General features: G+C 34.6%; 2 protein-coding genes across 3 annotated transcripts; one reads left to right on the top strand and one right to left on the bottom strand.

Moving 5' to 3' along the window:
* The first annotated feature begins 9,236 nt into the window (after positions 1-9,236).
* On the top strand, positions 9,237-15,947 carry LOC147566499 (DHHA1 domain protein). Of its 2 annotated transcripts, XM_086652996.1 has the most exons (7): positions 9,237-9,688; positions 9,771-9,869; positions 13,980-14,307; positions 14,503-14,637; positions 15,107-15,189; positions 15,321-15,426; positions 15,546-15,947. In XM_086652996.1, the coding sequence occupies exons 1-7, from the start codon at positions 9,375-9,377 to the stop codon at positions 15,639-15,641; spliced, it is 1,161 nt and encodes a 386-aa protein (XP_086509122.1). In that variant the 5' UTR covers positions 9,237-9,374; the 3' UTR covers positions 15,642-15,947. The 2 variants fall into 2 exon arrangements, with proteins under 2 accessions (XP_086509122.1, XP_086509121.1); XM_086652995.1 differs by lacking the exon at positions 14,503-14,637 and having other exon boundaries at positions 9,327-9,688.
* Positions 15,948-17,319: 1,372 nt separating this feature from the next.
* Positions 17,320-23,147, bottom strand: LOC147566498 (ALA-interacting subunit 1-like). Its single transcript, XM_086652994.1, has 8 exons — positions 22,622-23,147; positions 21,165-21,223; positions 20,982-21,056; positions 20,778-20,894; positions 20,523-20,593; positions 19,082-19,385; positions 18,190-18,479; positions 17,320-17,607 (listed from the first exon to the last, which is right to left on the bottom strand). Exons 1-8 carry the CDS (start codon positions 22,695-22,697, stop codon positions 17,547-17,549), a joined length of 1,053 nt encoding a protein of 350 aa, XP_086509120.1. The 5' UTR covers positions 22,698-23,147; the 3' UTR covers positions 17,320-17,546.
* Positions 23,148-24,177: the final 1,030 nt, after the last annotated feature.

Raw genomic sequence — 24,177 nt, 5'->3', positions numbered from 1 at the left:
CAATATAGTACACATAATTTCGTATAAATTACACATCGTTTACATTCTGTTACAAAAAACGTACGGAATCTTCTCTAGATCAGAAATGGTATCGTTACCGGATCTGATATCAAGAAATGTTCTAAACATCAAGATCTGAAACCTTAATCTAATGAAAAAATAAAATAATACATGGACACAAAAATAACATAATCGAAGATAATGAATTAGTAAACAAGGATTTAACATTAACATCATAAATCGGTTATGAAGATCTTAGAGAGAGAAAATCATGAATAATGATGAATATTTGTAAAGAAGCTACAGAGATGAAATCGATTATAATGAAAATCATAAATATCTTTAAAGATGATGATGAAAAACATTAAAAGAAAGATTAAACTTGTTACTTTAACCTCATAAGCAACTGTGGATCTTAACAAAGGTACGAACCTGAATGTTTGATGATGGAAATCATAATAAACAATGGAGTTTTCAGCTGGTCTAATGAAGATGAAGCAGATTCCGAGACTTAATAATGGAGGTTGAAAAGAGGATTCAATTTTAGAAAGAGAACATTAATGGTTTCCGTTTTGGAGAAGAATGAAGATAAAGTTTCTGTTAATATGATCGTGATTGGAGAGAGAAAGTGAGAGATAAAGATAGAAAACGGGTATTTGGGGATTTTGAAAGAAAAACAATTTTTGTTTATATAGAAGGTTAGATTGGGTATTATAATTTAATATAAATTCTAGGGATTTTTGTTTTCTCTAGAGATGGATACAAAAGGACTAGATGTCCATTTATGTTAATATTTTGGTTTATAACCCTATTTTAAGATTAGAGAGGATTAAAAGTGTGTTTAAGGGTAGATTTTTGAACCGTAAGCCCAAAAATTCTTTTAAAAATTTATAAATTTTATATTAATATGAGACTCATATTTTTTTAGTGCTATTAAGGTCCACCATTTGAACCTTAGACCAAGAGCTTCTTATTCTTTTTTTAGTGTTGAAATTGAATAATTTACTACTTTGAGAATTGTATTCTTTTTTTAATAAACCATACCATTACCAATAAAGTGTCCATATAGGACCCTTCAAAAGTAAATACGAAGTTCTTTTTTGGAAGAAGTAAATACGAAGTTACAAAAAGGACCAAACTGTCGAACAAGTTATCTGCTTAGGGGTGATTTAGGTGAGATGGAAGTATCACGGTGTTAAGGCGTTAGTCGCAGCAAGTGTATGAGCCACTTGATTGAAAATTTGATTAAAAAATTGAACCTTGACGTGGAGAGATGTCGCCAGTAAGCGAGATCTTCAGATTCGTTGGTTAGCTGCCACAGGGCCACTTGTTCACCGTTAGATAAAAGTTGGGTTATAACCTTAGAATCACTTTCGAGGATAAAAGCCCTCGGACCTAAGGGGCGGTAATTATAAGCCCCAAAATGGGGAAGTTAAAGAGAATCAGGCTCAATAGTATAATAATGAGGAAAAAACTCAGTAGGTAAAATTACAAATTTACCCTCCAAAATGAAAATTTCCGCCCAAATCAACGTCAAAAATAATTTTGAACAATTCTTGGTTTGCTCTCAACAATTTTGTAAATTTCTGAACAAATCTTAGTTTGTCTCAACAATTTGTAAATTTCTGAACAAATTCGTTTTTGCTTAGACATTGTTTTGCCAAAATACTTCGCATTTTTTTCTTTTGCATTTCAAATAGACAAACTGACACAAACATTTTGGCTACAACATTTTTTTATTTGTCTTGTGAAAAAATAAATGATTTCCGCATTTTTTTGTTTTGCTTTCGACATAAATATTAAGACTAAAACATTTTTTTATTTGTCCTTTACAAAAATTAAAATGTTATGCATATTATCCTTTGTATTTACAAATCCGTTAACGAACAAATAATATTTTGACTAATACATTATATATGTCGTTAAGAACATAATTATATATGACGCCAACATTTTATAATAAGTCAGGACATTATTATAGATATTGTCAAAATGTTATAACAACAAAATGATATATGTTGTCAACACATAAAGGTAAGAATGAAATTATGAAAAATATGTTGTCCTGTTAAAAATGAGTTTTTTTGACATTATTATTTTTGAGTGAGTTTTTTTCCTATAAGGGTCTAGATTTTTGGATTTTTCACTCATTTTTTCCGGACCTACCTAATTCCTCTCCAACTGGGGGGGGGGGGGGGGGGGGGGGTAGTGGTTGGGGACATTGGGGGACATTTTCATGTCCCCCAATGTCCGTGTTATTGGTTGGGGACATTTGAAATGTCCCCAAATGTCCGTGTTATTGGTTGGGGACATTTTAAATGTCCCCAAATGTCCGTGTTATTGGTTGGGGACATTTTAAATGTCCCCAAATGTCCGTGTTATTGGTTGGGGACATTTCAAATGTCCCCAAATGTCTGTGTTATTCGTTCGGGACACGAAATTAGGGACATTTCAAGACAAATTGATTTTGGGGACACTTGGAGACATTTTAGTGTAAATTTGAAGAGCTTTTGGAGAGAAAATGTCTCTCAAAATATGGAAGACACTTGTGGATACTTGGGGACATTTGAGTAAGGAAGATAATAAAAATAATTATTATTATCAAATCATATTATAATAATATTATCTTATTATTATATTACTACATTATTGTATTATTATTATTATATTATTATTATTATTATTATTATTATTATTATTATATATTTAAGTAAGGAAGGTAATAAAAATAATTATTATTATCAAATCATATTATTATAATATTATCTTATTACTATATTAGGGGGGGTAGTGGTTGGGGACATTGGGGGACATTTTCATGTCCCCCAATGTCCGTGTTATTGGTTGGGGACATTTGAAATGTCCCCAAATGTCCGTGTTATTGGTTGGGGACATTTTAAATGTCCCCAAATGTCCGTGTTATTGGTTGGGGACATTTCAAATGTCCCCAAATGTCTGTGTTATTCGTTCGGGACACGAAATTAGGGACATTTCAAGACAAATTGATTTTGGGGACACTTGGAGACATTTTAGTGTAACTTTGAAGAGCTTTTGGAGAGAAAATGTCTCTCAAAATATGGAAGACACTTGTGGATACTTGGGGACATTTGAGTAAGGAAGATAATAAAAATAATTATTATTATCAAATCATATTATAATAATATTATCTTATTATTATATTACTACATTATTGTATTATTATTATTATATTATTATTATTATTATTATTATTATTATTATTATTATTATTATATATTTGAGTAAGGAAGGTAATAAAAATAATTATTATTATCAAATCATATTATTATAATATTATCTTATTACTATATTAGTGTATTATTATTATATTATATTATATTATATTATATTACTAGGATATATCCCGTGCCCTAGGGCACGGACACTTGAGAGAAATTTTAATTAGTTATTATTTTATTGAGAGAGAGAGATTTTTATTAGTTATTATTTTTTTGTATTATTTTTTTGTTTATTTTATCTTAAATTAATAATTATTTTATTGAGAGGGGCAATTTTAATTTCTTTTTTTAACCCTTGAAATTTATTTTGTTTCTTTTTTTCTTAAATTAGAATTTTTATTTCTAATAAGGAAAAGATTATTGTTTTTTAAATAGGTTTTAACCCTTGAAATTTATTTTGTTTCTTTTTTCTTAAATTAGAATTTTTATTAGTTATTATTTTTTTGTTTCTTTTCTCTTAAATTAGTTAGTATTATTTTATTGAGAAAGAGAGAGATTTTAATTTCTTTTTTTAACTTTTGAAATTTATTTTGTTTCCTTTTTTCTTAAGTTAGTTGTTTTATTTCTAAGAAGGAAAGGATTATTGTTTTTTAAATAGGTAACTTTATTTCTACGAAGGACTATATCTTAATTTTTGAGAAGGGCTTCTAGACAATATGAATAGTTAAAAAAGGATGTTTGTCCCAGTCATCGTTTTCCTTCTGTTTTATATAATAGATATTATACTAGTGTATAACCCGTGCCTCCGGCACGGTGAGATATGAAAATGCATATTCTAGATGAAAATGCATAAAAGAGTGAAGCTATAAGATAAAAATTTATTCCAAATCCTTCACATAACACCTTTATCTCTTTCTCCATTTGAACACATTTAATGTAAATATGTTTGAATGGTATAACAATGAATATTGTATTATAGTTTACCAACTCAATCTTTTCATCAAAACCTAAGATTGAACTAAACAATAATCAAAATCACTTCCAATATCAACATTTGTTTCAGTAAATCATTGTCTACTTTTTTACAATGTGTATTACCTTATAGTTAGTGTTAAGTAACCCATAATCAACCAAACTTTGAGTAAGGGTTCAATGAAATTAATCATATAAGCTATATTGATTAATTCAATGATAAGGTTCAATGCTCCTTCCTCCACGTAATGCAAACAATTTCACTGTTGGAAAGAACCCAATTTCACTGTTGGAAATATTTCTTCGTACTCAGACAAAAAACTCCCCAAAACCTCTTTCAATGTGAGATATTCTTCTCTCAAATATCATATCATAATCTGAAAAGAAGGATCTCCATAATTACATGTTCCGGTTGTGGTCTTGGAAAGAAGAGGTATCTACAATATATAACCAAGAACTGTTTAATGATACCCTCATTTTGTACTCCATAAAACAAATAAGCAATAGATAACTGTATTTCAAATTACATGTGTGCTACAAAAAAAACAGGTCATTGTAAATGAAATGAATGTTGAAGCTTATGGAAACAATGTAAAAAAGTGAATATCAACGTGAAATAAAAATATATTTCTAATGTTTCTTATCTCAGATACAGAGAATCGTAGTTACATGGTCTATAATTTGTAGCAATAACTTGATTGTAACTGTTGTACATGGTCATGGAAATAGCAAAAAATATTGTACCTGCAGGAATAATCAAGGTTTCTAAATTCAAGGATGTCTCCTCTTCTTATACTGAGGGTTTTTATATTAGAAAGATGAGAGAAAAACAACGTCTGTAGCTGACGCAAGACAATCTCACTTGAAAAATACCAACTTAGACTTCATGAAGAAATCGAATCATGAGTTAATTCAAATATATTAGGGAAAAATATGAACTTCTGCACGAAAAAGTTATCTGTGACTACTTTGTAAGTCACACAACTACGAGTTACCATGAAAAGAGAAATGAAAATTGCCAAAATAGAGTTGAAATATTCATGCAGTCACACAACTTAAGAAATTGATCAATTACCTGTTGCTCCTAATGTTGAACTGAAACATAAGGCACATGGAGTCATATATTGTTTTATTAATCTATGTTTTGAACACCAAAAGACAGACCCACCCTTCAATAACCAGGGCCAATCTGATTCAAAGCCTAAACTTCACCTACAAACACTCACTGAGATTATCAATGAAACCCACAACTTAATCCTACTTGGTATTTATTAGATGTTTCTTTTCCATCTGTACAAAGTGCAATCTTCTTCTTCTGCTTCTGCATCCTACTTGGTGTTTATTAGATGTTTCTTTTCCATCTGTACAAAGTGCAATTTTCTTCTTCTGCATCTGCAGAAAGGGTGGACGGGTGCAATCATGAATTAGCCTTGTTTATTAGTGTAGGGCTGACATAGACAACCCCAATGAGGAATAATGTAGCAATTGACTGGAAATCATATAGGTCACCCGACGTTTGTAACTCTCCTCGTGCTATACCAGTCTGCAGAAAGAAAGGATTGAAAAACAAATCTTGTCATAGAAACAAAATACTTCATTCTAAAGCAAATACATACATGTGTGTGCGTGTCTGTGGGACTTCTAAGTATGCACTGTGTTGATCATAATATCATTTCGGGGAGTGTCTCAAACATGGGTAATATGTGATGGGCTATGGGTATTCATTACCAGTGTTTTGGGGGTGGGAGGAAACTGTGAGAGCAATTTCACAAAACAAAACCATGTAGCTGCTATGCTTATTATATTAATCATATAACAAGCCGACAAATGCTGAGGTTTCTCCTTGCCTCAAACTCTCACTATTGAACTTTTTCTGACTTTTCCTTCTTTCTCTAATTGTTGATTTTGCCATATAAAAATGATATAATTTATATATTCCATGATTGAACCAGAACAATGAAAGGGAAAAACATGAAAGTGAACAGAACACATGGGTCATTTCATGAGATGACACAACTTAGATAACCTTCCACCAAGTGGACTATTTAAGCATTTAATTTACTCATTTGATTGATAATAAATGTTAGTGGTAGCCTAGTCATGTATCATCCTCAGTAAACATCACTTCCCAATTAATGACGAACCAGAATAAAAGAAAATAAGAACCTTCATGGCAGTAGAAGAGTTCGGTGTATCGGTAACTGTTGAACCAAAGTTTGGATTTCCTTGAAACAAAATAACAAACATCTTGTGAACATAAGTCCAAATTTGGATTTCATTGAAATAAAATAACAGACATGATTAATAGATTTCTTTGATACAAATTTCCTTTCACCTCCCTACCATGATGTCATTTCATCTTAAGCATTTCTATTCAATCTGTTGCATTCTATTCACATCTTTAAATGTTATGATAATCAACACCTATATTCAGGCTTCTAAGAACCTAAACCAGAAATAAAAATAAAACAAATACCTCAATTGAAACTCCTCAAAAGAAAGAGAAATGGAGATGAATCATTTTCTTCCCCATTCGATCCTGCACAGAGTTCAACAAAAAAGAAAATCGATCCTGCACAGAACCGAAATTCCACCGCTTTCAGTCACATCCACTGTTGCCACCAAATGGACTGTTTCCACAAATGCTACAGTAAAGAACCTTAAGCTGTAAATTAAATTACCTATTGAGTAAGTAAAAACTGAAATGAATATAAGAAGAAAGGGGACTAACTATTGAAATGCTCATGAATAATAAAAATAAATGACTGGGAGAGAGTTTATCAATTGAATCTTACTGATGAGTAATTTCATTCTCCTTCAATACAACCAAATGGGAGAGAGTTTATCAACATGGCTCACCTCTTCCGATCAAACAATTTTTGGAGATCAGACTCCATCATCCTGATCAAAACTATTGCCGAAGAGAAGAGAAGGAAAGATGATCCAATCACTTTTGACATTGCATGAATGAGAAAATAGTGTAGTAAGATATTTAATGGAGTAAGAGATTTAGAGAATGTAATGGTTGGAGAAGGGTGATATACAACTTTTCAAAATCGGGAGACGGTTCAGATATGAGACTTTTTCCAAGTTTGTTATCTAAAATTATTGAGACATTTTATCAAACAGATTACTATTGTGCACATACTGATGTTTCAGAAAATTATTTTTTGAGATTCGAAATGTAATCCTTTTTTTGGTATTTCTTATACCATATGTTTTTCTTTCAGGTTCACTGGCTTGGAATCAATCAAAGGAGTTTGTGAACACATACTACGTGATTCGAACAGTTTCGTATATCATAAGTGAAGGAACTATCTTTTGTCATTAAATTTTCAGTTACCCAATATGGTTCCAGTACAATTAGCATCGTAACTATAGTAGGCAGATTTTGTAAAGGAGGGGAAGAGAGCCATGGCATTTGGATAAATGAGACTTTTTCCAAGTTTATTATCCAAAATTATTGAGACATTTTATCAAACAATGAGAATATCTTCACATTCTTGATTGCAAATTAAGATAACTTGGATTTTAAAGTGTTTTAGACATTTTATCAAACGCTCTTTGAGCATATGAACTCTAGTCTAACCAACAACAGTAAGATAAGCCCAAATCGAAATTGGAGAAAATACAAACCTCAAACACAATCAAAACCAAAATTGGATAAAATCAATGCTACTACATATTCATTTCTATCATCTATCATCCAAAATTGGATAAAATATTTCAATAAAATAGATGAACAGAAGCAAAGATGAGAACAGATGGATACAATCAATGCTACTACATATTCATTTCGAATTGATGAACAGAAGCAAACTAACATTGCCTCTGTGCACTGCAAAATCTGAGAAATGAAGCCAAAAGTTTCTCGAACTTGAGAGACCATTGTTTTAATAGAGAAGAGTGAGAAGAGGTGTGTCCGGCTGGAACCAGATGTGTCGGTCTAGAAATCAAAATTTCATCAGATGTCTGTGTCCAGATATGTTAATTTCCTCAAATGAGTTGGTGAATCCAACGGTGTGGACGAATGCTGACGTGGGACAGACAGCCTGATTTATCTGGGGTTTGTCCCAGTCAGCACCCATCCACCTATTTTATTATATAGATTATATTATTATATTTATTGTTATATTATTATTATATTATTATATTAATATTTAATTATATTAAATAATAAATATTTACCAATTGTCCATCAATGTCCACAGATATCTACATATGTCTACGAAAGTCGAAAAATATATATTTGGAAATATTAATTAATTTTTTTTTATTTCATATGGTAAGACAGTAATAATATTAAAAATAATAAATATCAACTAAATATCTATCAATGTCCACAGATATTACGGATGTCTACGAAAGTCGAAAAATATATTTTGAAAGTAGTAGGGCAAATTTATTTCGTATGATTAGACAATAATGATTACATTAAAATAATAAATGTCTACCAATTGCCATCAATGTCCATAAATATTCACGGATGTCTACGAAAGTCGAAAAATATATTTTCAAAGTAGTAGGGCAAATTTATTCCGTATGATTAGACAATAATGATTACATTAAAATAATAAACGTCTACCAACTGCCTTCAATGTCCTCAGATATGCACAGATGTCCATAAAAGTCGAAAAATATATTATTGAAATATGAGTACAAATATATTATATCATATGGTTTGACAATAATGATAATAAAATAATAAATGTCTACCAATTATCCTTCAATGATGAGATAATAATAATAATAATAATAATAATAATAATAATAATAATAATAATAATAATAATAATAATATCCACTACACATTTTGTCCATGGATTCAATATGTTGAAATGTCCCCAGGACATTTTGTCCATAAACCAAATGTCTCTGAGACATTTTGTCTATGAATCAAATGTCCTGAAATGTCCACAAAGACATTTTGTCTACGGACAAATGTCCCGAAATGTCTTAAAATGTCTCTGAAACATTTTGTCTCTGAGTGTCCTCCAATGTCTTGAACCACTACCCCCCTAAAAACCGTAGTTTGAATTGTATTGTATATCATTTTACCTGGTAATCAAACACATGTGGGGGGTTAAAGGCCCCGGGCAAAAATGTTGTAGTCGTCCCAATTACGCATAGGACCTCTATCAGTGGTCCTATAGTTCAATTCTCATCTACGGAGAGGCTATATCAGAAACCGCGCCAACATTTGCCATGGTATATCATCGTTATACTAATATTCTACGGCTAGGGTTTAAGAGATCAACAACATCTACAACTCATCATCTCACTAGGGTTTTAGAGAATAAGATACAGAGCTATTCTGTTTTTGCACCCAAAAGGAGCAGCAGAACTTTAACCACCAAAACATCAGCCATGGAAACCACTCCGAATAAGAAATCTGCTGCAGTGCTGTACCACTACCCATGTCCTGATGGTGCTTTTGCTGCCCTAGCCTCTCATCTTTACTTCTCATCTGCAAATCATCCCGTTCTCTACTTCCCCAACACTGTCTATGCTCCCCTCAAGTATCTACCCTCTCTCTCTGTCTCTCTCTTTGGTCTGTTCATTGATCTTAAGACACTAAAAGTTGTTGCTGTGTCTTTCCAGGGTAGAAGATCTTCCAGTAAATGAAATTGATGAAGTTTATCTTCTTGATTTCGTTGGGCCTTCTGGCTTTGTTGAGAAATTATCTTCTCAAGTAAAGAGGTATGCTTGTTATTCCATAATCACTTCAAATTCTAATTGTTTAGATTGAGGGAAGAATGATCGAATTTCTGCATAAAAAGCAGAGATGTAGTTATTGCCTCTGTTTTGGGATTTAACTAATTTTCTTTTGTGAGAAATTACACATTGTTTGAACTTATGTAATGAGACAAGCTATAAATTGTGTATCAATTTATACAATTCTTTGTAACCACTCAGCCTTATTCTTTTAAATTTGAATCCTTTAATTATATTATCCTTTTCAAAATGTTAATGTGACGTCCTAAACCTTAGCAGTTATTGATATTGTCCCATCTTCTTGAACGGGTGATAATACTGCATCTAAATCATCTCAGTCGGTGGCCTCTGATTCAACATTGCACCACTACCTACTGAAATAAAAGAAAACTGCTAAGAAACTAGAAGACAAAGCTCTGAACCCCTACCTACTAAAATAAAAGAAAATTGCTAGAAAACTCCTCAAAGGCTGACTACAACTCAAGCAGGTGATACTTCTTGATTTCCTTGCTCTGAAAAACAATAGGCTGGATCCAAACCCAACAAGTAGATTTCCAGATTCCTGGGACATTAATAGACGGTAAGATCTCTCTAGACAACTAGATTTCTCCATAACTCATAAAGGTGTCGATATATATATAAACAATTGTGGCAATAGAGGTATAAGTAAGCAACAATGAACAAGCAAACACAAGTGATGTGGTAAGTTAGTGTCCATTTAGGAAAATCAGATCCTTCATCCAACCTTCCCATAAGCTCAGTTGCATGAGAGTGGTCCACAAGTCTACCCTTGTGTTAGTGTCGACCCCATGCCCTCCATACCTAGGTCATACCTCAGTACGCCTTACCACGCGGACCCGTTGGTCATCTTTACAAATAATCAGTAGAGAGGGTCGCACCAACCACCAAACTCATCAACTTCCCACCAACTCACCACATCACGCATACAAATCAGTCGTCATACAATACAAATGTAGCTTTCGTGCTCAACCTTAACATATAATGAATTCATTACTTTAACAAGAATTCGCAATTGACCATGCATTATGTAATCAAAATATCATTGAATTATCTTCATATTATTGCTGAATTTTAATCATCTAATTATGCATATTTATGCACTAATCATGTTAACTAGTAAGATGGGTCTGGTTATGAGAGTCATAAACATCAGACATACTAAATAAGTAATTTGCTTTATTATTACCAATGTATATAGTTGTTGAATTTTCTGATCATCATACTAATTAGAGTCCTACACGTGAATATGGCATGCAAATGACAATATAAATTACACGGTTCATTATATACATCATTAAGACAAATTTCCTTCAAAGATTATCATATAAATACGATTCAAGGTGACCTAAAATTCTGGTTGTACATAGGTGATTAATTTACTAATCCTAACATGTATTGTTTTCATGAACCCTACTTTACATTTGAATTATATCGAATCTAGAGTTTTATTGTATTCACAAATTGTTTGATTTCTATATGAAAATGGTTATTCAAGCCATAGGAAAGTAGAAACCTACCTCGAATCCAAAGCAAAGCAAACCCCACGCGAATAACCAACAAAGAAAAGTCATTAACTATCAATTCCTCATTCATCTTCTTCTTCTTAGCTTTCTCTCTCTAAAACACCCACATACACTCTCTCTTTAGATTCTCACGGCAGCAGCGCTAGGGAAGGAAAAGAGAAAAGAAAAGTGGGGGGAAAAGTTAGGGTTAAAAAGGTCTTAAAGAGGGGGAAACTATATTTACACCTGACCCAAAAGTGAGGGCTGCTACTATCTCTCCCCGAAAAGAAAATGTCGTCCTCAAAACTGAACCCAAGGTCAGGGTTCAGTGGCATCATCACAATGATAAGGAAGTTACTTGGGAGCGCAATGATGATATGCAGCTTCGTCATCCCCATCTTTTCCTCTCGTCAGGTATGTTCAATTTCGAGGACAATATTAGTGGGTTGTAAATAGAGTTCCCTTTTAAAATCCCTTCAACCCTACTTCCCCCTCTTTTCTTTTCTTCTTTTTCTCCCAATAGCAGTTGTATCTTCTAGAGAGTGAAAGGTGTGGGGGTGTTCTAGTGAGAGAAAGCTAAGAAGATGAAGGGATCGAAAATATTTGTTTGCTTTGGATTCGAGGTAGGTTTCTATCTTCCAATGGCTTGAAGAACCCTTTTCATAGAGAAATTTAAGCAATTAGGGAACACTCTGAGACCCTAAATTCGATGCAAGTCTATCAGAGATAGGGTTCATGAAATCAATACATGTTAGAATGTAGTTAAAGATTTCTCTTATGAAACCAGAATTGTAGGTAACTTTGGATTGTATCTAAATGCTAATTTTTGAAGAAAACTTGCCTTAATAACGTATATAATGGAACCGTATAATTTTTACTGTTGATTCTCATGTTATATTCATGCGTAGAACTCTAACTAGTGTGATGAACATAAAATTAAACAAGTAATTACATTGATAATAATTACTTAAACTCTTTATTTAACATGATTTACGTGTATAACTCTTATAATTAGATTCTCTTGCTAATTGACAAAATCCTTGTATGTGGATGCATAAATAGGTGATAGAATTCAGCATAATACGAGAATGCATGTTGTTTAAGTTATTGTTATACATCAGTCATTACTTGGCTAACATTATCGGTATGAACTAGTAGGTCATAATAAAATATTGACGAACAAGATTATGTTGTGGTGTGATGTTATTATGTTTGTGTTATGTGATGGAGTTGGTGGAAAGTTGTATGAGTTTGGTGGTTGGTCCGACCCTCTCTATCGATTGTTTATTGCGATGAACGACGGGTTCGCATGGTAAGGCGTACTGAGGTACGACCTAGGTATGGAGCATATGAGGTCGGTGCTAATAGAATGGTAGCCTTGTGACCCAACTATCATATGACTAGGGTTATGGGAGGGTTCAAATGAAGGATTTTTTTTTCCCTGTGGACACCAACTTATCATATCGCTTTTGGTTGCTTGTTATAAGTGTTGTTTCCTTTATTAAAATTGTCACAACTTAAACACTTATATGAACACTATGTATATGTTAAGGACTTATTATTTGTCTTGATGGATCTTGAAACGGTCTATTAAGGCTTGTTGGGATATGTCGATACGTTAATATACCTTTGTTCGCTTAAAACATTACTGGGCATATTGTATTACTTAAAGTTTCCTCTGTCTCACTATAAGTGTTTTTATATAATGGGTTTATCCTAACAATTTCCCACTCACACATCAAGATGAACAAGTTTTTGAGCAGCCCAATTCACTTAAAGTAAGACAGGGGGAAAGACTTTTAAGTAATATACCAGGTGTGGCCAATTCACCTTAAGTAAGATAGACCAGAGGCCTAAGACCATCGAGCATTGGTATCACACCCCAAGATAAAACAAATGTCAGCTTAAAAGTTTATTGAAGCTAATATTGATGTGAGTGGGAAATTGTTAGGATAACCCCACATTGATTATGGAAGGAGTATCTGGTTAGCTTGTAAGTGCGAGGGAAAGCCACACCTCATGAGACTGGCTTTTGGGGTGAAAAAGGCTCCAAACCATCCAACAATAATGACCTTTTATGCGCTTATAATAAGCGTAACTTTGTTATTTCTCAAGGTACCTGGTTTTTGTAAATCATTGTGGGAAAAGTATTTTCTTGTTGTAATAGTAGCAACTATAGACTGTGTTAGTGTCCACGATACATTATGTTTGGAATCATTAGGTGTAATTTGTAATGTTTTTTAATTCTTTTTTGGGTATTCCTTCAATATTTTAGCACCGAGGCCTCAAATATTGGCCACATCTCTGTCGTCTACTTTGAATTGAATTGACCCTCTTAGATACTTTTAACACTACTCGAATGATGAGCTTAACATGAAAAATGTCGTAGTTATCATAATTAACAAAAAATGTATCCTTTATGTTTCTTTCTTTTGTGTATGGATCTTTTATCTTTGTTGTTGATGTGCACTAATAGGAAATATTGTTTGAGTAATGTCATTTTCTTTGAGGTTATGGTCCAAAATACAAACCTCTACAACCTTTTCAATTCTTTTTCTTCCTCTGTCTCCAGTGTCATAATTCTAGATCATCACAAAACTGCAGTTGAGATGTTTGCAGCAGAGAGTTCCATTGGTGCGAATGTGGTAAAGGTAATAGATATTAAAAGGAGTGGTGCCACAATTGCTTATGATTATTTCAAGAATAAGATTTTGGAAGGAAATTTTGGGAAAGAGTTGGTAGTTGAGAATGCACTTGCAAGGGTTAATCAACTCTTCAAATACATCGAAGATGGAGATCTCTGGAGGTGGGTTCTTCCAGATAGCAAAGCTTTCAGCAGTGGATTGAAAGACCTAAATATTGAATTCGATGTCAGATCAAACCCCTCATTGTTTCAGCAGGTATACCTTGGTTGTGGATGGTTTATTATCGTAACCTTTTTTCTTTTTAGCTCATATTTGTCCTGCATTCAGCAGATAATAATTCATGGTCATTGATCCCCCTATGGATCATTTCATTCTTTTGTTAATAAGTGATCTACATTCAATATGACATATGCATCTTCTGATATGTATGAGCCTTATGGCTAATCGCAGCTACTAGAATTGGACCCTCAGTTTGTGATATGCCAAGGGATGACTAGCCTGTTACATAAGCAAAAGTTAATTGATGGAGTTCTTGAGCAATCATACGAGATTGCCCTGGGCGGTGGAGAATTTGGACATTGCCTGGTATTTACTCCCTCCTCATTTTATTCTGTATGTAATTATTTTTCTTATAAATGGTTTGATGACTCTTAACTCATTCACAATGACTGCCTCTTAATGTTCCAAACTTGAGGTGCATCATTTAATTCATAAAATTCTGAAATGACAATCAACTAGTCAACCTCTACTAGTCAGTTCTAATTATACATCAACTGCATGGTCTATTCTTCGCTTCCTGGTTTCAAGGTCTCCATATAAAGTTGTAGGAACTGCATAAGCATTTCTTTACCGTTTTCGGTTTTCCCAAGTATTTTCCGCGTTCTTTGATTTCTTTTCACTTTCCCAGTTTACCTTCTTTCAGACCTAGGTCTTTCCTTACCTCATATTTTTATTCGCTCTTGCCCACATTGAAATTTTAGTATGTTTTACTCATTCAAGTTGAAGCATTTCATTTTTGGATATGAACTCTGTTCTTGGTATTTCCAATATGTAGGCGGTACGTGCAGATTCGATTTCAGAGTTGAGAAGTGAACTGGGACACCAATTAGCTAATAAGAGCCTTCAACTAAACTTAAGGTGCGGTCTTTCACTTTTATCGTTCAATATATATCCTCTAATATCGTTATCTGCTTACATGTGCGCGCTTCGAATATGGTATACAACCCTCTTGCTGTTTCTTTGTTCAGCTGTCTTTTGTTTTTTTGTAGGGGAATTGGAGCAATTGCATATGAAGTTCCTGAGCTTGGAAACTCCGAATTACTGAAAATCAGTCTCAGGAGTATTGCAACAGAAGACACAACACCAATCTCTCAGGTTTGAGCTTATTTAAGTTTGATTTGTGCGACTTATTTGCATAACTTACTTTCTACGTACGTAATATTTTTCAGTTAATGTTGAAAAACGATCACGGTGTTATTGTGATTCCTGTACAGAAGTTTGGAGGAGGTGGTCATAGAAATGCGAGTTCGTTCATGTTAAGTTGTGAAGAGTTTGAGCGGTGGAAAATCCAAGTTAAAGCTTCTCATTAACTGAGTAAAGGCTTCCTCTACATAACCTACGATTCACTCACAAAAAACAGGGATATATCGTAGCCACTATGTCGTGCCAGAAGCTGTTGGATGAAGTCACAAGCAACGGGTGATTTCTTGAAACCTTGAAGCAGTAGAACTGATCGTGGGCACAATAGGTTTAGAAAGAAGTAATTACTCACCTCTCACTGTGCTAGTTCTTACTAAATTATGATGTTCTAAATTATGACAATGTACTGAATTATGCTCCACTCACAAAATAAAATAATAATTTCACTTCTAGGTAAAAATGTTAACCGGAGTAAATATTTCTCTATTTTTTTTCCTTTCCCTATATTGCTATGAAACATAACCATGGATCCCATGGATGTCTAAAGTCTAAAGGCAGGTATTGCTCCTCTCTGGCCCACTAGATTTTATAGACCGGGCTCCGATATTGAAGGCCCAGTGGAGTTAGGGCTGTGGATTTGTTTAACATGGGTGAAGGTAGATGAAGGGTAAAAGTTGCCTCTTTTACCAATCTTTTCATCATCTTCAATCTTTTGCTTCCTCATTAGATGTGGAAGTCCCTTTTTTTGGCAAAGCTACTGTTGGAGAGCCAAATGGAATTCTATGGAAAGGAAAGTTATTTGACTTAAATCAAGGAATAAAATTAACATATAGACTTGGTGTTATTCTAGTGGATGACATATCCTATAATTTTCAAAAGGTAACCCCAAAACTTAATTTTCTAACTTGGGACCGAATTTCATCAAAAAAAAAAAACTTGGGACCGCTCGACAAGTGACTCCCCGGATTGAACCAAAGGGTCATTAATTGTACGCTTTAAGAAGGCCTAGTGGCTGGGTTGTGAATATTATATTTCTGATCGTGACGGATACGAGCATAACTAGGGGCAGGAAAAACAAATATTCTGTGTTATCTAGTTTCCGAGCGACGGATGTTTTATTCGGCTTAAGGTGTCGAGCGTACTTCTGCAGACACCCGTGTCAGGGTTCTGGTGGTAAAACTTGACTTGTATCAACCTTTCTGTTGGCCTTTTAAGTCGTGAAAAAGCGCAGGGTCTGTACCTACCATGTTAGAGTTCAGATGGTGGGCTTATGCCTACGAAGGGAGACGACACATGCCCCACAGGTCAATCTGTTGAAGAGACTTCATTAGTGAGACAGAGTGGACTGATTTTCAGGAAGATACTCAGAAAAATACTTTCGGCCATCATCACTATGCGCTAGAGGAAGGGGGACACTTCAACAACCCCCTAAACATTCGTTAAGCACGAATTAGGCCTATCACTAACTTGGTTTTTCCAACAAACCAATCTACAATTCCTTCAGCCTCCTGAACCCAAGACATCACCATGTCTTCCGATGAAGATCTAGCAGCAGAAATCGCACAATTGAAATAAGAAAACAAACGGGATGCAGACGTTATGGTCCAATCTACTATCCTAAAGCTACAACAAGAGATGGATCAAATAAGGAAACAGAAAAAGATTGAGGCAAAGAGAGAACCTCCTCAATCTGTCGCAACGAACTTGTTTGCGAATGATTAATATTTATGAGTATTTCATTACTTGTTGTACACGCGCTGGTGCATTTTTCAAGTTCAGACATTTTTATAGCTGAAAAACTTGTTTTTTTAGCATGGAGATGGCGACCTGTTTCAAGATCCAAGTCAATTTGGTAGATAAATGTTTAAGCTTGTTAATTCTTTCTGAAATGTCAAGGGAAAAGACAAGAGTGGAAAGCTTATACAGATTACATAGTTGAATGGCCAGAGAACTGTAAAGCTTGTCTGACATTCTGATAGATTACAAACCTCAACCTCGTGTGAATACTTCACAGCAGAAGACAGTCCTCGCTCGTCCAAGAGGAATACCCATTATGAGTTAAGTGGTTTACAGTCCTAATTTAAGTGACCAGCAGGATTTCTGTTCCACGACAAAAAGGATGGATCCCCTAGAGGCCTGCATATTTCGAAGAAAAGATCCACTCAATACGTTTCTAAATATGATAATAAACAACAAATGATAGATCAGACAAAAAAAAAGTCCCGTTACGTTCTACACATTCCAAAATATGTTTTGAAGTAAGATGGGAACTCCTTTTTGTATTTTTAAAAGGACTTATAGGTCTATGACGCTAGTTATATTGTTTAGATAGCCTATACGCGAATAGAGACTTTAAGGAAATGAAGCTACAATATATACGCGAATTTTACTTGATCAAACATTTTTCCTCGTCTACTTCCGCTCCACCACAACAAAATCTTCACCACACTTCCACCATCACAACAAAACTCCCCACCACAGTTTTACCATCACAACAAAACCCCCACCACACTTCACCGAACTTTTACTTGACCAATTTTTGATACTGTAATTTTTTACTTTATTTTTGCAAAAGTACTTTTACGACAAGCAAAAACACTTCTATTTTTGGTTGCCAAACGACATCTTAATATATGGAAATCAGCTGTATTTTAACTTCTGTAAACTGAAGGATACAACCCTTGCCTTAATAAATGAGAAATTAAGTTAATGACTCACCTTGGCTTGACCACGTACACAATGATGAAGCTTATGGCCAAGAACAAACACAGACCACCAACTGTGAGATATGCTACGCCTAGAAAATCATTTTTTCCACCAATCCAACTTGTGGTTGAGAGAACCAACTTCTTTTTACCTCCAAAACTGTAGGTGTTGTAGTTGTTTTGTATTACCACTGTTATCTTCTCATTAGCTAGAAGGTCCTCCTCTATCTTCCCATAAAGCTTTCGGAAAGTTGGAAGTGCTGCAGTTCTCATCCAAACAATAAGATCCTCTTGCTCGCTCAACTGTCAAACACAAGGAACCAATGATGCAGTTGAATAATAATACAGCAGGAGGTAGAATTTTAGGAAAGAAACCCAAAATGTAAGGAGCAACCCAGTAAGTACAAGAAGATCAGTGATGCAGAAATCTAGAATCCCCAAGGGTCAGTGCACAGCCCTCAATGGGTCCACACACAATACTGGGTCGAGTAAGCAATATATTAGTTTTGGTTTCTTGGAAGTGTACTAAGCTATTTTCTGTTTATAACTGTCTTCCAATCAGGGTTTAGGTCTTTTTCATGCAATGGGCCTTGAGATAACTGTGGGAAGCAAGTTCAAGGAAATGCCTCCAAATAGGCATCCCAGATGAGCAAGGTGTAGGCCATCAGGCCACCTAGGAGCTATAAGTACAGCCCTTTTATCTATTATGAAGTGCATCAACCCATGGCTGTTCTGCTTTTTAGCTTCCTACCTTAGTTTAGTTTTACCAGATGTTAGCTTTACTTCACTGTAGATCAACTCAAAGCTTTCGTTTACTACTACATAAAGTACACGACTTAAATAAATCCTTCCAAGTTCCAACAAAATCTAGAAGAAAGAAGAGAGAAGATACCAATTTCACTTACAGGTTTGCTGGCATTAAGTTTCGCACCACCAATCAAGCCCCCACTTTGGAAATTTTTAGGATAGACATCCTTTCCAAACTTACTATCTATATCACTTTTCCAGGCTATATTTTTCTTGCTTACTTCTAACGCCTTGTTATTAACTGAAAACCCGTAAGTATCATTGAACAAGCTCCATGCAATGAGGCCACAAGGAACAATTGGAGATTTATCTGAACCAGCAAAGCGTTCAGGGTCACATGCAGTTGTTTCAGCTTCGAAAGCTTTGCTGCGCAGTTGTTTGTCACTCCTGCTCTTAACATATCTGCAAACAAATATTTGAAATACAACTTAATGTCTCCCACAGATTTCTAGTGATAGATAAGAACAAGAACCAAATGATGTCATAACCATGAATACTGCATACTATTATAAACTACATCCTACAATGCTAGTGACATAAACAAGTGTCGGCCAGCTGAGGTGGCAAAGTAGGGCAACATTTGACACATTATCGAACTGCGTCAAACCTCCGGAATCCTCCAACACAAGCAGACAAAATGTTCGATCTAGAAGGCAGCTCGTGGAGCTACAATGCTACTTTGTATTTAAAATCTCTAGACTCTAGGAACAAGAGAAGTTTGATTGTCCTTCAGAGGAATTAACAACTATTGGGTTTTCAGACACGCCAAAGGCATTGAGAAAATAGAGCAAGTTTCAATAAATCTGTAGTAGAATGTCAAATTTCCCCCAAAAGAAAATATTTTCCTTTTCTTCCTCTCCACTTCTTCTTCTTTTGTGATTTGAGTTTCAATTATCTCTATACATTTTCTCCTTTTCCCGTTTCCCTTTTTTATTCAACCGAATTGCTAAAGGGGTAAAGGACTTGGAACTTGGTCGAAGCAGTCGTCATTCACCGTGTAACTTGGGTAAGGGTGGAAGTGTGGTTCAGTTCACCTTCAGGATCAAAGCCTGCAGGGGAGTAGTAGCTCACGAGCTAAACCCAGTCCCTACCGCTTACAACTGACTATTAGGCATATGGTCAAACGACTCCGAGAAATTTGCAGGGTTACCATAACCTTGACTGCTATACTTGCAACATGCCAACAGTAAGAGTAAGAATAGCATTCCCTCAGAATAACTATTATCTTATATCATATGTATGTGGGATCCAAATAGAATTGACATCATATTTCCACAAAACCTTTGGAACAAATCCGAATGGTGTGCATTACGGTGTAGAAGTAGCATGACGCATCAACCATAAAGTGAACTTTAAGCCACAAATAGTACATATGACTTGAGCATATCTTGTGATCCACTGACCTAGAATTATTGCACATCTGAAGGACTACAAAGACAAATTTCCGTCCAGATTTCCCCATCATATTACACAAACAAAAGATATCTCTTAAATACATTAAGTGAGTAAATAACTAAACGTGAAGAATATTGTACATACCGACGGTGGTTCTGGTAGAAGTTATCGAGCTCATAATAAACATAAACAGGCTTGTGCATGTACTTTGGCACCTGAAGACACAGTTACTGCATTTTTAAAAGGAAGAAAAAGTGTATGTACAAAAAAGACGAAGCAGTTAGTGAAAAACCACATGGAGATCAAATTCATAGTGCCTCTCTTTTCTTCGTTTAGTTTACAATGTCAATAACATCCAATCTATTTTAGCACCAAATGAATAGGAATCAATGAACTCACGATGATAGTTCTGGTACAACTCTTGTTAGTTTCACTGCTTTGTATAAATGCAAGTTTGTTCGAGTTGAAATTCGGAGGAACACAATTTGTATCATAACGTTCTACAATTTCTACAACCTGCATAAGAATCAATTATCGCAAAATATTTTAAAGTGCACAAACAGCAACTTTTACGAGGGGCTTATAAGGACTAGAATATATTACTCGTTGTGATGCAAACAAGGAAGCAAGACCTATTGGGATGAAAACAACGCCCACGACTATCAAAGTTGTAATGACCTGAAATGTTTACGTACACAATAGAGACAAACTTCATAACCGAATTAGTAAGAAACAAATTGATAGACTTTGAAAAGTCATATGCAAAAGGATAGAATCCAAACTTACCCATCCCGGTGTTAAAATTGGCTTACAAGCAGGAAGTTCTTGCTGTGTAAACCTAGAATCTGACAATAAAATAAGGATCAAACAACTTAATTCTTGCAGTGAAAAAAGAATTACAAAAAATGGGTACTGATACGAAATGCCGTGACAAGGTGAGTAGAAAAATGGCAAAAGAACTACACTGTTATCCACATTTATTTTCTCGTCTAAGTTGTTAAGTTTTTCATATTATTTAGAACTTATATTTTTCAATTAACCAACATTTACAATATACAGTTACACAAGAGATGTTAAATAAGAGAGTTACTCCATAGTCTTAAGCGTGCAAGTGACGTAGAACACGACTATAAGTGAACTCATCTGCGTCAAACTAAGGCTGCCATAGCAAAGTAGTTAATTGCACCAAACAGGATGGTTATCTTATTAATAGTTGATTTTTGTTTACCTCCTAGCCTTCAAGCTAGATAGGGGTGAGGTTTACTGAGTTAGTTCAATTAGAAGTCCTAGTTTAGGTATTCACATTTCTGACTCGTCCATTCTATCTAGTCACTTCAAATCTCAAGCCACAGAATCCCCTCATAAAAGGGAAAGACCACAAGGGAATTAAAGACAGTTTATTGAAATTTGATTCTAGGGTGCTGTCTAATCGTCTATGGATTGAACTGAAATAAATTAAGATGATAAAGATCCCAACTATCTACAATTTGTAGTGAAGCAAAGTTTTATTATATGCATTGTGAAAGAGGTCTGATTTTCAACTGCCTTAGAAATTGGGAGTTATAAAAACACTTTATCATTCCTTAAGTCACTACCCTAAGATACATTGACAATTTATTATAAGGAAAGAATAACACTGTTTACTTTTCGATGTGGGGCTATCTAATTCACACTTTGGTTTAGTTGAATTACGTCTTATACTAACTTGAAATATTAATAATTCATTCGTTACGACTAAATTTAAGAGCTCGACGAGACGAAACCACGATCTGTCTAGTACTGATTTGGACTACATTTGGTCCCTCAAAATCATGAAATGCGAGTCCAGCTAAGTCGTAGCATGAATCCGGTTCCAACAGAGAATCCTTAGATCCCATATTACTTAATCATCAAACTTCTTTGGTCCATGCAGGAGTATTATCCCACAATCACAATGTACATAAACACCATCCACGAGGAATATAGGCACAAACAAAGCCCATCAGCTACCAATACCCAAAGATCTAAATCAGAAATTTGGCTATCGTCAGAAACTTATTAATAACACGTAGTTGAGGTTTTCTACTGACATTGGTAATTCTGATACTACAACAACAACCATGATTACAGATTTTGTTTTCACAAATTTGAATAATTCATTTTCCAGGGGCCATTTTTGTTTCCGCATTAAATGAAAACCTAAACAAATACGAGGATCATACAAACAAGATTTTCAAATACTCAAGGGAGAGAGGGGAACAAACATTTGGGTTTTTTGGAATTCCGTTTAGGAACTGAAGAATCGGAAGCTCCATCTGATCCCTTTGAGTGCGAACTCATCTCAGGAAAGATCTGCAACCTCAGAATCTATAACCAAATTTGAGATTTTTGGTTCTTTTCTATGGATTTTTTAGGTTTTTCTTCAAGTTTTGAGGGAACTTTCTATCTCTGGACTTGAACCTTTTATTTGGTTTTAACTGATTTTTCTTTTCCGCTTTTTATTGCTGATGATGGAAGAGGTGATAGCCGTTTGAGCGAACTAAAGGCGCGTATTATTGGCAGTATTTGGCACCCTTGCACGATTACTCCTTTCAAGGGCTGGCAATTTTAGAGGCAGCGAGGGAAAGTCTATTTCGGGCAAGGAAATAGGTCTTCCCTCCACCTCCACGGGTGTCAAGTAATATTAGTTTGGTCATTGCCTATAAAATCTCTCTTGCTCGAAAGTCTAAAACAACTAAAACACCGTTTTACCCCTTCACGCCAACCCGCTTTCTTTCGTGCTTCTGCTTCGAGATTGAAGAAATTTTAGATGTTATAGACTTAAAACATGATAATATCTAACTTTCGATCCTAGTTTCTATCTCTAAATTGTTTGAATCTACAATATTAGTTTCTAAATCCACTAAATTATGAAATATATCAAATTTTATTCCTGTATTGATTATGTTTGTTGTTTCCTGATGAACTTTTATCCTAATCAAATTCAAACAATTTCAACTCAGGTGTGAAACTTCATGACAAATTATGAATGTTTCATAAGACATTGTAGAGAATCATAACGCACTGTGAAGCTTCATAACACAATGTGAAACTCTATATTACATAACATAAATATCAAATTCTAGATAAAATATGAACAAAAACATAAACTTCGTAAACCTTACGAAACTTCATATCACTTTTATCTTATGAAGACTTTGTTATGGAGGTCTATAATTTTTATGTCACTTTTATCTTATGAAGACTTTGTTACGGAGGTCTATAATTTCTTTTTGTAACTACTTTTATCTTATGAAGACCTTGTTATGGAGGTCTATAATTATTAATGGTGCTTAATGATGTTTTATGAAGTTTCGTACTTGCAAAACAATATAACGTGATACGAAACTTCATACGGTGTGAGATTGTCTTTTGAAGCTTTCACAAAATTTTATGAAGCGTTTGTAAGATTTTGTTGAGTCAAAATTGGCGGTCACCTTTGACCAGTCAATAAGTCGACAGGTTGACTGGGATTGCACGTACGAAGCCCACACGTGCACGAATAGACCCTTGTAAAAGGAGGTGGACCCAAAGGCTATGCCACCTAACCCGTGACATGGGAGAAACACACGAGGCTCTTTGGCACCTTAAATCCCGCTTTGGTCCGGAGGCAAGCGAAGAAACGGATTTGAGGCAGCTTGCCCCTAATCGTTGTTTTAGTCTCGAAACATAAGAGGGAGGTATGCAGAAGTCAGTTGGGCACCTTGAGCCTTACTTTTCCTTGAAGAGATAGCAAAGGTGGATCTGAGTGTGGTCAACACCTTGGGACATGCTCTGATCA

This window comes from Eschscholzia californica, unplaced genomic scaffold (assembly GCF_041429995.1).
Source record: "Eschscholzia californica isolate CP2 unplaced genomic scaffold, dmEscCali1.0.p SCAF_1, whole genome shotgun sequence".
Lineage (NCBI taxonomy): Eukaryota > Viridiplantae > Streptophyta > Magnoliopsida > Ranunculales > Papaveraceae > Eschscholzia > Eschscholzia californica.
Note: the sequence above shows the minus strand (reverse complement) of the source record. Positions and strands in the feature narration are given on the sequence as shown.